This window comes from Drosophila albomicans, chromosome 2R, assembly GCF_009650485.2.
Source record: "Drosophila albomicans strain 15112-1751.03 chromosome 2R, ASM965048v2, whole genome shotgun sequence".
NCBI classification, from domain to species: Eukaryota; Metazoa; Arthropoda; class Insecta; order Diptera; family Drosophilidae; genus Drosophila; species Drosophila albomicans.
The window spans coordinates 24,803,435-24,815,548 of NC_047631.2; the positions used below are offsets into that span (position 1 = coordinate 24,803,435).

Genomic DNA, 12,114 nt, shown 5'->3' on the forward strand with positions numbered 1-12,114 from the left:
AATGAACACAACACAACATATAAACTGATTGCTGATAACACTAGATAAATTTTGGAAAAGTGTGGAAGAGTTTTTTTTTTATTCACGGTGAGTAGATGAATTGTTTAATTATCGAGCAGTTCGCTTTTCATTACTTAAAAACGTGTAGACGATTTGTTGGAGATATAAATTCAAAAAGTATACTTCAACGTATACGTAATATTTTGCATGCAATGGACAATTCAATTAAAGTAGTAATTTTCTATGTTGGATTATTTTTGATAAGTGAAAATGAATTTAAAATATTTAAAACACATTATTTAAATGAATTTTTGAAAAGTTACTTTAATTAAACGCTTCATCTACCTGTGAATTTCATAAATGTGCTGGGTGAATGTTTGAACTTGGGGTTGGTGCATAAGAAACGAAATGAAACTAAACTAAGTACGTGGTGTGATAATGCAGGTTGCAGGTAATTTTTGAAAGTAGTTAAACGGACAACGGTCGCTGCCTTGATTGCCATTCGATTTCGTGGCATTTAACTTTGATTGGTTTTTTCATTTTTTTTTGTAGTTGTTTGTTTTGTAACTAAAAACGATTTTTTACCGCTTGCCATCAGTTTGTTCTTGGTCACCAATTAGTAGGACATCATCAGACGTACTCGTAACTTCATTGAAGGTGACCTTCAGCTTTGGCGAGCTGGGCGTCAACTTTGGCCAATAGATATCCTCCTGTGCCACAAGACCCATGCCACCTAATTCCGTGCTGGTCGCCGTGCTCATCATATCCGGTTTAGAGTTGTCAGTGCCATTAACTGTGGTACTTGTCGAGTTGGCACCGCTACTCGAATTACTGCCCGTCCGTTGGCCGCTCGACATGAGCAGCGGCTGGGCACTGCCCTTGTTCAAAAGCCCGCCATATGTGTGATCCAGTGGTGGCAGCTTGAAATGCCAGCGCCGTTTGATGCTCAGACACAGCCAGACGACAATCCATAGCAACAGATGCGTAACGCCCACGAGAGCTGAAGTTGAACAACAAACAAATGGAATGCGGAGAAAGAACGAGAGAAAGATGATTAAACGATTCGTGGCAGGCAACATAAGATACGTTAATTGAGTCAAAGCCAAGTTGGCGAGTTGCGATTGAACCTGGTCTGGTCATTTGATACACAGCCTTTTGTGCCGTCGATTAATGGCAAAAAGACTACGAAACAATGCCGCTAATTGGCTTATGAACTGACGACGACGACGATGACAGTCCGAGTTCAAGGTGTTATAACATGGCTTATGGCTGACTCATCCGCTTGCGGGGTAATTCTAAACCTGTCCAACTAACTGTCAAAGCCTGTTGCTTCCTTTGGCTTTGACAGTCACAGTTCTCTGCTCTTCAGTTGAGTGACTCGATTAAGCCAGTTAAGTCTTTGTTTCCGAGTGCGTCATTAGCTCAACTCGCTCAAGCAGACAATTAATTAGTTTAGCTAGCGTATAATAATGAATAGCTTGCAGAGTTTATAAAATTTTCTGATAGTTTCTTCTGTATATCACTTTTAATTTCATAATCCTTTTTCACTATTTTAACTGAGTTAAGTTTGCTTTGAATAACGTTCTTTTTATACACGCTATATTTTACGTTCCATGGTATATTTTATAATTAATATACCGCATAAATACTACAAATATACGAAAGGTATGGTATATTGATATAATATAACCTTTAGTTATATCAATATACCATACCTGGTATATCAAATATATCAAAGGCTATATTTGGTATATTGATTAGTATTATATTAAATATACCAAAAGCTATATTGGGTATATTAATCAGTATTACATCAAAATACCAAAAATAACTTTCGGTATATTTTTAGTATTTTGCGGTATATAATTTTGGTATATTTCAATATCAAGACCGCACTGTTTTGCATTGATACAAAATTTTTTATATTTGTTTCAGTTTATTTTACTCTCTGCTAAGATACTCCTTAGATTAACTTAAATCTGAACATCAACTCACCTGCCAGAAAAGTGGGACAATGCAGATTGTTCTTGTAGGTGGCGCTGAGATCGTTGAGCAGCGGCGCCTTGACCACAGCCAGAGCCAGCACAAAGCACAACGAAGCACAATGAGCAAAGTAAATCCAAGATTGACTCGCCTTCAGCGTGATGATGGAACGATCTCGCATACGCGTTGCTAATCTGCCATGTCCGTATAGATACATAACCATCGAGGAGGCCAACACCAAAGCGGTGGCCAGCAAGTAGAGAGCCAATGTGACGGTGGCATTCAGTATGAGTCCTGGCTGATGGACAGGCATAATCTCGGCGTAAATTTGCAGCTTGTAGAGATTTGAGACGCCCACATAGCCGAGCACAATGTCCAAAGCGGCCACAATCATCTGCAGACTAAAGACACAGGCAAAGGACTTTGAGGTATTCCAAAACACGGCCGGATAGCGCACAGACCAAACGAGCAGCGCACACAAGAGGTTCACGAACTCTGCGCTCGGTGGCTGGGCAAAGATGTTTACATCGATGGGCTTATCGATGCCAAAGAAGAGTTGCAACATGCCCGCAAAACCATCGAGACGTACAAATTCCGGATTATTGTTGTTGTTGTTGCTACTGCCTGAAGAGCTGGTTGCTGGTGTTACAGCGGGCAGAGCCTGGAAATCCGTATCATCCAGATCAATATCAAGATCTTCGTTCTCCTGCTGCTGCTGCTCGTTGCTCGACTTGGCGATAAATTCACTGGAGCTGAGCAAATATTCGGGTTCGATTTCCACACCAGATTTGGCAGCTGCACGTTTGTTGATGCGACGCTTCTGTGTCTTCGGTTTGATGGCAATAATCTTGGAGTTGCTCGAAACCGGGGTCGAGGGTATGATGACATCGGGCAGCATTTCGGTGCGGACTCGATGGATGCTGCTGTCGCGCGTCGTCGTCTCCTCCTGCTGGTTGTTGTTGTTGTTGTAAGTCTCTAGCAACGCTTGCTCATGTGAGGCCACGTGATGGCGACGCGTTTGTTCCTGCTGCTGCTGCTGTTGTTGTCGCTGTTTGTGGTGATGCTTGCTGTGGTGCTTACGATTGTTCTTGTGATGATGGTGCTGTGGCTGCTGCTTGTTGCCAATTGGCATTGTGGTTGTGCTGGGACTTGCTGTTGTTGTTGTTGTTGTTGTGCTTGTTGTCGTCGAAGTTGTTGTTGATGTCGAGCTAGTTGTTGTTGCCTTTGCGGTCGTTGTGCTGCTGCTGCTGCTGCTTGTGGCTATTGTAGTTGTCTTGCTAGCTGCTTTGTCCAATGTGCCCAGTTTTTGCCAATTTTCAGCACCCAATTTGGATGTTGTTGTCGCTCTCGGCAGCACAAACTCATTGCTCGCCTCAAAGTCTGGCATTATAATAGTGCCCTCATCTCTGCCAATGGCAACAACACCATCATCATCATTGGCGTTATCATCATCATTGTTGGCTTCATCAATGTCATCAATGGCCGCCTCCTCCAGCTCTTGGCGTTCACGCTCATCCAGCTCCTCGTTCTCCTCATCAATATCTCGATTAATTAAATCGGGCACTTCAAAGTATCTTGTCTTGCCCATGGCACCCGCATTTGTTCCCCCAGCTGCTGCTGCTGCCGATGTTGTTGTTGTTGTTGTTGTCTTAGTTGTTGTTACCGTCGTCTTGGCCGCCTTTCTACCATTAGTGCCATCCTTATCACGTGTCAGCTGGAACAAATTATTATTGATGCTGTTGCCGTTGCCTCGAATTGCTGTGAACATCGTATCGTTGTAGGTGTAGTCCTCCTCATCGTGCTCCAAACTGTTTGCGGTTACGTTTGGCGGATGCTGTTGTTGCTGTGGTTGGTGCTGCTTTTGATAGGGCGACGTTGGCCCCACCACAGACATGGCCATCAAATTGCGTCTATTGATAACAACAAAGTCCAATTCTGTGGCCCAAACTTGCTCTGCAATAGACAAGTAAACAGCTCGAGTCAGTGAGTGAGTGAAAGATAGATGCGAGAGATTGATAGCGATAGTAAGAGACTAGAGAGAGGGTGGAAGAGGAGGGGAAGAGGAGGGATTGCTGTGCGTATAATTAGACGCAGCTACATCCTCAGACACAGCATGCCTGATTTGTCGGGGAAACAAACTAAATTGCTTTGAACTGCTCAATAATATTGATGCGCACGATGAGGGATTACATGTAAAGCGACTCTGTTCCGGGCAAATCACTCAAGCACAACACACACTCGCACACACACACACACGCACGCACTCACACATAAAAGCAGATGCACACATTGTCTTAAATAAATATGAACGCAGGTAATGAGTATTTGAACACACACAAGCATACGCTTACGCACGGAAACAACTCGACAAACGCTTGCAGCTAACGTTAATTAAATGGGGCGTTAACGCCAGTTGCCTCTACTTATTGCTCTTGAATACTCAATGAGGCATATAAGTTGAACTAAAATTAACGACAATTGTCGGATATTGGGCAATAACTTAACAATAATTTACAATTGAAATTGAAACTATTGAGAGCCTCAAAGCAAATGAAATTTGAACTGCGAATAATATAATAATTATGCAACAAATACTTGTATTCGAAGTCAATCTGATAGCTTAAAGTACAGAGCTTAATACGATGATATTTGCTGGCTCTACAGGATATGTGTGCTTCATTCTTATCTGTAAGATTTCTACTTATTATTCAGCCATATATTATCCAGTTCACTAAGGTCCAGCTGACCGCTTTTTTTGATCGGAAAATAAACACTAATGTTGCGTACCAGCAACTTCAATAGATAGCAGCACTTTCGAAAATTGTTCTAAAATACAGCTGATCTGATATTGGCCAATAATTCACAATTGAAATTAAAACTATTGAGAGCCTCAAAGCAAATTAATATAGTAGATATATGAAAAATCCTTGCAAACTATTTGAAGTCCATCTAATAGCTTCTTCACTCCAAATTCACAGCTTAACTTTAACTGATTTGGTAAGCTTTACAGGATATGTTTACTTCATTCTTATCTGTAAGCTTTCTGCTTATTATTCCCCCATAGATATTCAACTCCACCCAGTCGCTTCGCAGTGCTTTACGATGTCCATTTTGTTAGCCACAAAAAGTGTTGCCTACTTTTCGGCGGCTGCTGTTGAACAGAGATGAATGCTAAGCACTTGCCTAATACCACGTACAAAAGCCCCGTTGGGCTAATTAAGCGCACATTTACAGCATATGCTGCTGTGGATTTTATGTTTCATTAAACGATTCTCGCCAACTACCTTAACTAGCGGTCTCTCAATGGGCGGCCTAACCTTTGGCTTTCGCTGGCCAACTTAATGGGCGTTAACCTAGAGATATAGCATATATTTCTTTTTGCTTTGGTCTTGTAAGCCTATGAAATTTGTTCAAGTGTATGTTTGGCAAAAGCCAAATGAATATTAATTTAAGCTTGCCGGATGGCAATGTAAATGAACGTAGTTTAATGAAACGTGTTGCCAGCGATAAAAACAAATGATTGCATATTCATTTCGGTAATTCAAATTGTTGTTGATTCATATCCGAGAGTGCGGCGAGCAATCTTTAATTAAGTTTCTTTGGCAGTATAGATGATATCCTTATTGAAAACAGCAATCATAGGTTGACACTCTTATTGAACAAAAGAGATGCATCAATATATCATTTGCTGTCAATGATTAATGAATTTCGTATTTACTAATATTTTTATTCATTCTGTCAGTGACAAGTTACTTCTTTGAAAGCCTATCAACTATTAATCTTTTATGGCTGGTCATAAATATTCTAAAAGAATTGAATTGACTCAAAATTGTGGCTATTAATTAATATCGAGTTGTTTGAGAGTAAAAGCTTCTATCAACATTTAATTCAGTTTCTTTGCAATATAGATATCGTTTCGGAAAAGAGAATTCACTTGGCTACTAGATTGATATTTTAATTGACCCAAGATATCAGACTATTGATGAAAAGAATTTCTGCTCAATGGCTAATGCATTTCTAAGAGTGAACTCAATATAGAAGTCTATCAAGCATTCATCTTTTTTAAGTGCTCGTAAATATCCCGAAAGAACTTCAGTTCAAATTGTTTGCATATCTATAATCTATAGCTAACTATTGATATAAAACTGTATCGATTAATTAAAAGCTGCCAAAAACTGGCTTGTGCGGTTGTTTGTTTAGGCTGATAAATGTCGCAGCTAAGCTGAATTATAATGCCTAGCTAATTAGTTTATTTTATGGATTTGGGGGCCACTTTCGCTGTTGTTGCTCTGCTGGCCCAGTTAATAACTTGAGTAGCGTCCGACACGAACATTTTGCCAAGTTAACACTTTCATAAAATTATTTATTAGGCGAGCGCGTCGCTTAAAGAGCGCACTAAAGGCACAAAGAACTTGCCAAGCCAAAAATGCCCAGCGGGTGAGCCGGCAAAGAAACTCGCAAAACTCGGAAATAAAAGATGAAAATTGTCGAACAAATATTAAAGACAATGCTCGGGACTGATGTGCTGTTGGATGGACTCCACTTTGGGGGTGGTGATGTACGGGGGTGAGTGCGGAGGGATTGCTTGGGGATTACAACAATGGCTGCCATAATAATATGTCGTTGTTGGCAAACGGCAAGTGGCTCGTAAAACCGACAACACCGAAAATCTGCAGATTAACCCAGCGGCAAAGTCGTCCTCGCACTGCCCCACCATCATTCCCATCGTTCGCCTCGTTCTCATCGTTGTCCTGCACATCCTTGTCTCGATTATGGCAATGACAATAACACCGAACGCCAAGGAACAGCAGTATAGAGCGAAGGATGAAGGCAAAGTAATGAAAATGCGCAAATCCTAAGGCAAAGCAAACGCCCATTCACCCCCAACCCACCCAGCATCGCTTCTCTGTCTTGTCTCTTCTCTCCCGCTGTGACTGTAATAGTTGCCCTGCCACTGCGCTGATAAGCCCGGCAAGGATGCTTCTCCCTGCTTGGCTCCCCTTCAGCCTCTATCTCTTTAGATGGCTGAAACTCGCGCGCTCGTTAAGTCTTTAGCATGAATAATGATAAGTTTCTTGCCATGCTCCATGTTGCTGGCCACAACATCTTGGTCCACTTCCGGCTACCTTGCCCTCGTCCTCGACTTTGGCATCGCTGTTTTGCTCGGTAATTTGAGTGCGCCTGTTTAGCAGCCTTTTATGCGCTCAATATGGCGCATAAGAGCTGCGCGCCTCCATCCTATCGCAATTTTCATTTGTTTTCGTAACGTCTGCATTAATTATTTATGAGTCCAACACGGCGTATAAGTGATTTTAACCATAAAATTGTCGCCTGCGCTGATTTTTACTCATCTTTTAATTAAATACACGATTTCGCACAAGGGAATAACTTTTGTTTTATTTTATTTTTTTATTATATTTCCTACTTTTTATGACGCCTGCCAAAAGGGTGTAATAAAGTTGTCGACATGGATTGCACATGTAATAATTACGAATTTAGTTGTATGATTTATGGGTTGGCAACTGCTTAATTATGAAACTTGTTTTATTTTTTCAAAAAAAGTTACAACACTCAACTTTTAGTTGGCATTTTAAATAATGCCAAAAAGTCATATATTTATTTCGGAAATAAATTATTTTATTAGATTAATTATTAACGTAGTTTCGTGTTTCATGTGTCGAGTGCAACGCTGCGTATGCGTAACTTTCTAGCTTGCCTCAAGCCATTAGACTGCCGTCATAATTTAATTAAATAATGAAATGTAATGCCTTCTTCTTGCGCAGTTAGAACTTGTTCTCAACGCTCAACCGAAACTCAAACCCCAGTTCAACTTTTCATTTTTATGCGATTTTTGTGGCAACTTTTGCAAAGTATTTTCTTTTTTTTTACGATTTAACGCTGCGCTGCCTAATTGCCTGGGCATTTGGTTATCCAATTTTATGCTAATGCAAAAGTTGAAAATGAATTATAATAAAAAAAAATGGAACATCTCAACGCGCCCCCCTCGATTTAAATATATATGTGAAGCTTGGGATACCAAAACAAGTCAATCAGAGGATAAAGTTTTTATAATTGCGCAGACGGAAATTATAATGGGCAACTTGTGAGCACACAAAAGGCTCAAGCTTGGGCTTAGAGGTAACTTAAAGAATGTCAAGACGCAAGTTGACAAATTGCAAACGGCGAAGCGAAGTGCCAGAGGAATGAGATGAAATGCTAGCGATATCAGCCGAGCATTAAAATGGCCAAAGCAGTCGCGACAAGGCATTGCACTTAACTTGACCAGAGCTTTTCTCTCACTCTCTCCGATTCTCTGTCTCTATGCCACCGCCAGACACAGGCGAGTGCAGCTAAGACTTTGGCTTTCAGAGACTTTGCAGCGTTGCACATTTTATTTGTGCCAATGATTTTCTAATTTCAACATCAACAGCAGCTGCAGCAGCAACTGTGGGGGCAACAAGTTGCGCGAAAACAATTTCCCAGCATGGATTTAAAGCCAAGGACCGCAAGCAAACTCTGTCAGCGACAGCGACAAACACACAAAGAGAGCAAAAGTGTGGCAGGAGGGAGTGCAGCCAACTTTATGACTAAACGGGAGATGCAGGCAGGCACGGGGGGAATAAGCAAAACAAAAGAAATCGAAATTAATTGAAATATCACATGGTGAGCTGGGTCTCGTCCCCTCTCTCTGTGCCATGGGTCACTCTGGATTTTAAAACTGAGCTGAACTCAACTGAACTGAACGAAGCGAGGAGCTCAGTTCGTCATGGTTTTTATGAGGCCAATGTGAACGCCTGCCACATTTTTAATTTACTCCCGCAACTCGATGCCGCTTCGCTGATGGCTTTGTCCTGCCGCTCTATATTTTTTTCCATCTCCCTCATCGCTTGTTTCGTTTCGTTTTTTTCCCCCACGTTGTTATATTTTTTTTTTTCAATCTTGCTGCCATTTGCCGTTGCCCGGTTCAATAAACCCGCCATACGGTCAGTCAGCCACAAAGTCTGTCAGCAATGTGGACGTAGATTGCAACTGGGATTGGCACAGAACTCACAACAGACAAACAGACCGACATACAGATGGATAGACGGACGGATGGATGCCAACTGCAACTCCAACAGCAGCTCACTTTAAATGTAGTTAATTTTGATTCGCTCTGCCGCTGTGTCCTGCAATCCTCTTATTTCCCCCGTGGTGCAGTGTGCTCAGTTTACACACTGACTGCAGTTCATTTCACAAGAAGATTTCCGAGTGACAGCAAACATTTGGCAGCTAACGTTCGTTAAGCAGCAGTGAAACACCTTCATCCTCGATTTAAACATTTTATAAATTGTTCAAATGTTTACTGACTGACAAACAAAACAATTGAAGTGTTAAATTATACTACTATTATACATAAAAGAATGACAAACATTATTCAACCTAACTTAACGAACTCAAATTAAGTTAATCTATAAACGAAAAACTTAAAGTTGCACCTCATAAAAATCATTAGAACTAAGCAAACTTATCAACCTTCACAATCTTTATTTAATGCCATTCTCAACTGCTAAGTCCGTCTGCATTTTTAAAACATGCTCTGTCAAAATGCTTTCAAATCCTTCTTAATCCATTGTTGTGTGCCATTTCAGTATCGAGACTGTATTGAGAGCATGTCTTATACATTTTCAGTAGCTTTGCATCTAAATCTCTTTAACAACAGACTGAGCACATTCTCTGTATAGTTCAGCTTTCACTCTGCTTGGATATGCCAAATGTGATAAAAAAATGTTGTAGCATTTTTCAGGCTTTCACATCTCGGTAGCTCGCAGCAAACAAACCTAACTTTTTGCCTTGCTTTGCTGCACGTTCTCTACTGTTTTTTAATTCTTTGTTTTAATCATTTACTGTGGCATTAGTTTACTGTGCTACGAGTAGCATCAACGCCACTCAGTGGCCCGCTCAGTACACATGTATACATAGCCACATGCACACAAAGAGAGAAATGGAGAGAGGGAGAGAGAGAGAGGCCTCTGTGTCCTGCCAACTCCTGCTTGCCTGCTGTTCATTGAGCCAACATTTGCACAGTTTTGGCTCGGTTCGTTGATTCGTTGCCTGGTTGCCCGCCCGCACCGCGCGCTGTTAATAACATGGCTTATTGCTGCCCATAATGGGCGTGCCGTCGTCCTCTGTACTCTGTCCTCTGTCAACTCATGTACGTCTCTGTGTGCACCGGTGTATGTTTACTCCTGTGGTTGTTAGCCAGCCTGTGTGTGTGTGTGCGCGCGCGGCCATATTGGGCATGTTTGGGTTTGTTTTTGTTTGCCTGTGGCAGCAACAGAAACATCACGAGCAGCAGCAGCAGCAGCAACGGCAGCGAGTCATGCATATGTTTTGCCAACAGATTTCCCAAGCGATTGCAATTGCTTTGAAGATACTACTGGCAGCAGTCAAGCAATGTACTCTCGTAACATATTCCCTTAAGTTCACTTGGCTAAGCGCTGCCACGATATTAGGCGCCGCCACACACACTAAACTTCTTGGCCAAACAGCTTTATGCGGCAACCAGAGAGACATGTAAATGACGCTTACATCACATCACACATTTGTCGAGATGACGACGATTGTCTGGCGGCCAATTACATACGTGACTGCCGACTACTGTCGAATGGAATTTCATTTCGCTAGCCGCAATATAATTTAATTAAAATGTGCACAATGCCAGGCAAAATACCAAATTGATTGCTCACATACACACACAATTGAATTATAAACAGTTCGTCAATGCCGGCGGCACTTAAATGGCATTCATCATCAAGTGACAATGTGACCAAAGTGTACCACGTGGCGTATGCGCAACAATAGTGAACGCGCGGCGGAACTGGCGAAATTGAAATTCAATTGAGCAATAAACCGAAAGAAACCGAAAACAACATCAACAAAAGAGCAGACGCAGACCCAAAATGGCGGGCACATAAAAAATGAAATGGCGTTGCAGCAACTTCCGGTGCCTCGTTCGAATATTTTTCATTGCATACTTTTCAGCGGCGTCTCTTGCTGATGTTGCTGCAATTGTCGCTGACAGTTGGCAGCAACTTTACAATCCCAACGTCAACTCAAACACATACACACACTCAAACACACACACTCACTCAGTCAAGCACACACTCTTTTGCTACCACACACACCACTTAATTACACTCACCTTTCGGCAACAGGCCATTCTCAATGATGCGCGCCTCGAGCAATAGTCGCGGCAGAAGCAAACACAACGCGATGAGGATGTGCACAAAAGCCGCTGTCGGTCCGCCGTGTGTCCACAGAGCGCGCAATGTGCCGCCGCGTGCCTCCTCCTCGAGGCCATCGTGCGGTGCCAGAGTGCAGCGTCGCTCCTTGGCGCCAGTTGCCAATTTGATGCCATCGTTTGCCAAGTTGCCAACCTGTCGAGCAATAGAGAACGAACGAGATTACAATAAGTTGCAATGCACACACACATGAAGTAGAAGCACAAGCTACGAGTTCACTGCAACAATATTTATTGTCTGCCGAGTGCTATGTAAAGGTCAATAGCACTCTCTGATCTGACTCTTTTACCATTATTGTTGCTTGGCAAACACATAAAGTGGTTTCTTTGCTGCACATATTTTGCTATGGTTTAGAAATTTAAATTGAAGTGAAAAATACGTATTTTAATTGATTGCTTTTTTGCTGTTATTTTGTATAAGTTCTTACGGAAATTATGAATTTTTATTTATAAATAAAAAGAAAATGGAGTAAAATCGAGATGAAATGAAAAATAAGTATTATTGCACACTTTATTTCTGTTATTTTGTTCAGGTATTTTTCAATAACTATTAAAATTGTATTGCATTTTCATTGCTTTATATTTCATCTGATTAATTAGTGAGCAAAACAACACATTTTATTGTATAAGCAATGAATTTCTTAGCATGTCATAGATTGCCTTTTTGATATTATATCATCACTTAAATAATAAATTTATCTTAATTTTTCAATAGTATTTATTGCATTTGCGTAATTTGCATTTAAAGAAAGTAAAATTCAATGACGCATTAAATGTCAAACACTCATTATCATATTTTAAAATATGTAGTTTGAGTGATTTGGTTAATTCTAATCCGCATTTTGCATAAT

The 12,114-nt window shown here is 41.1% G+C and overlaps 1 protein-coding gene across 2 annotated transcripts in view; it reads right to left on the bottom strand.

Moving 5' to 3' along the window:
- Nucleotides 1-12,114, bottom strand: part of LOC117573983 (protein tincar) — a 44,379-nt gene that overhangs the window by 5,462 nt on the left and 26,803 nt on the right. Inside the window, exons 4-6 of one of the 2 annotated variants that reach the window (XM_034257531.2) lie at nt 11,165-11,399; nt 1,996-3,936; nt 586-1,000 (exon numbers count right to left, since the gene is read on the bottom strand). In XM_034257531.2, coding sequence (XP_034113422.1) covers nt 586-1,000; nt 1,996-3,936; nt 11,165-11,399 — 2,591 coding nt within the window. The remainder of the gene's footprint in view (nt 1-585; nt 1,001-1,995; nt 3,937-11,164; nt 11,400-12,114) is intronic. The other variant, XM_034257533.2, reaches the window with a different exon arrangement.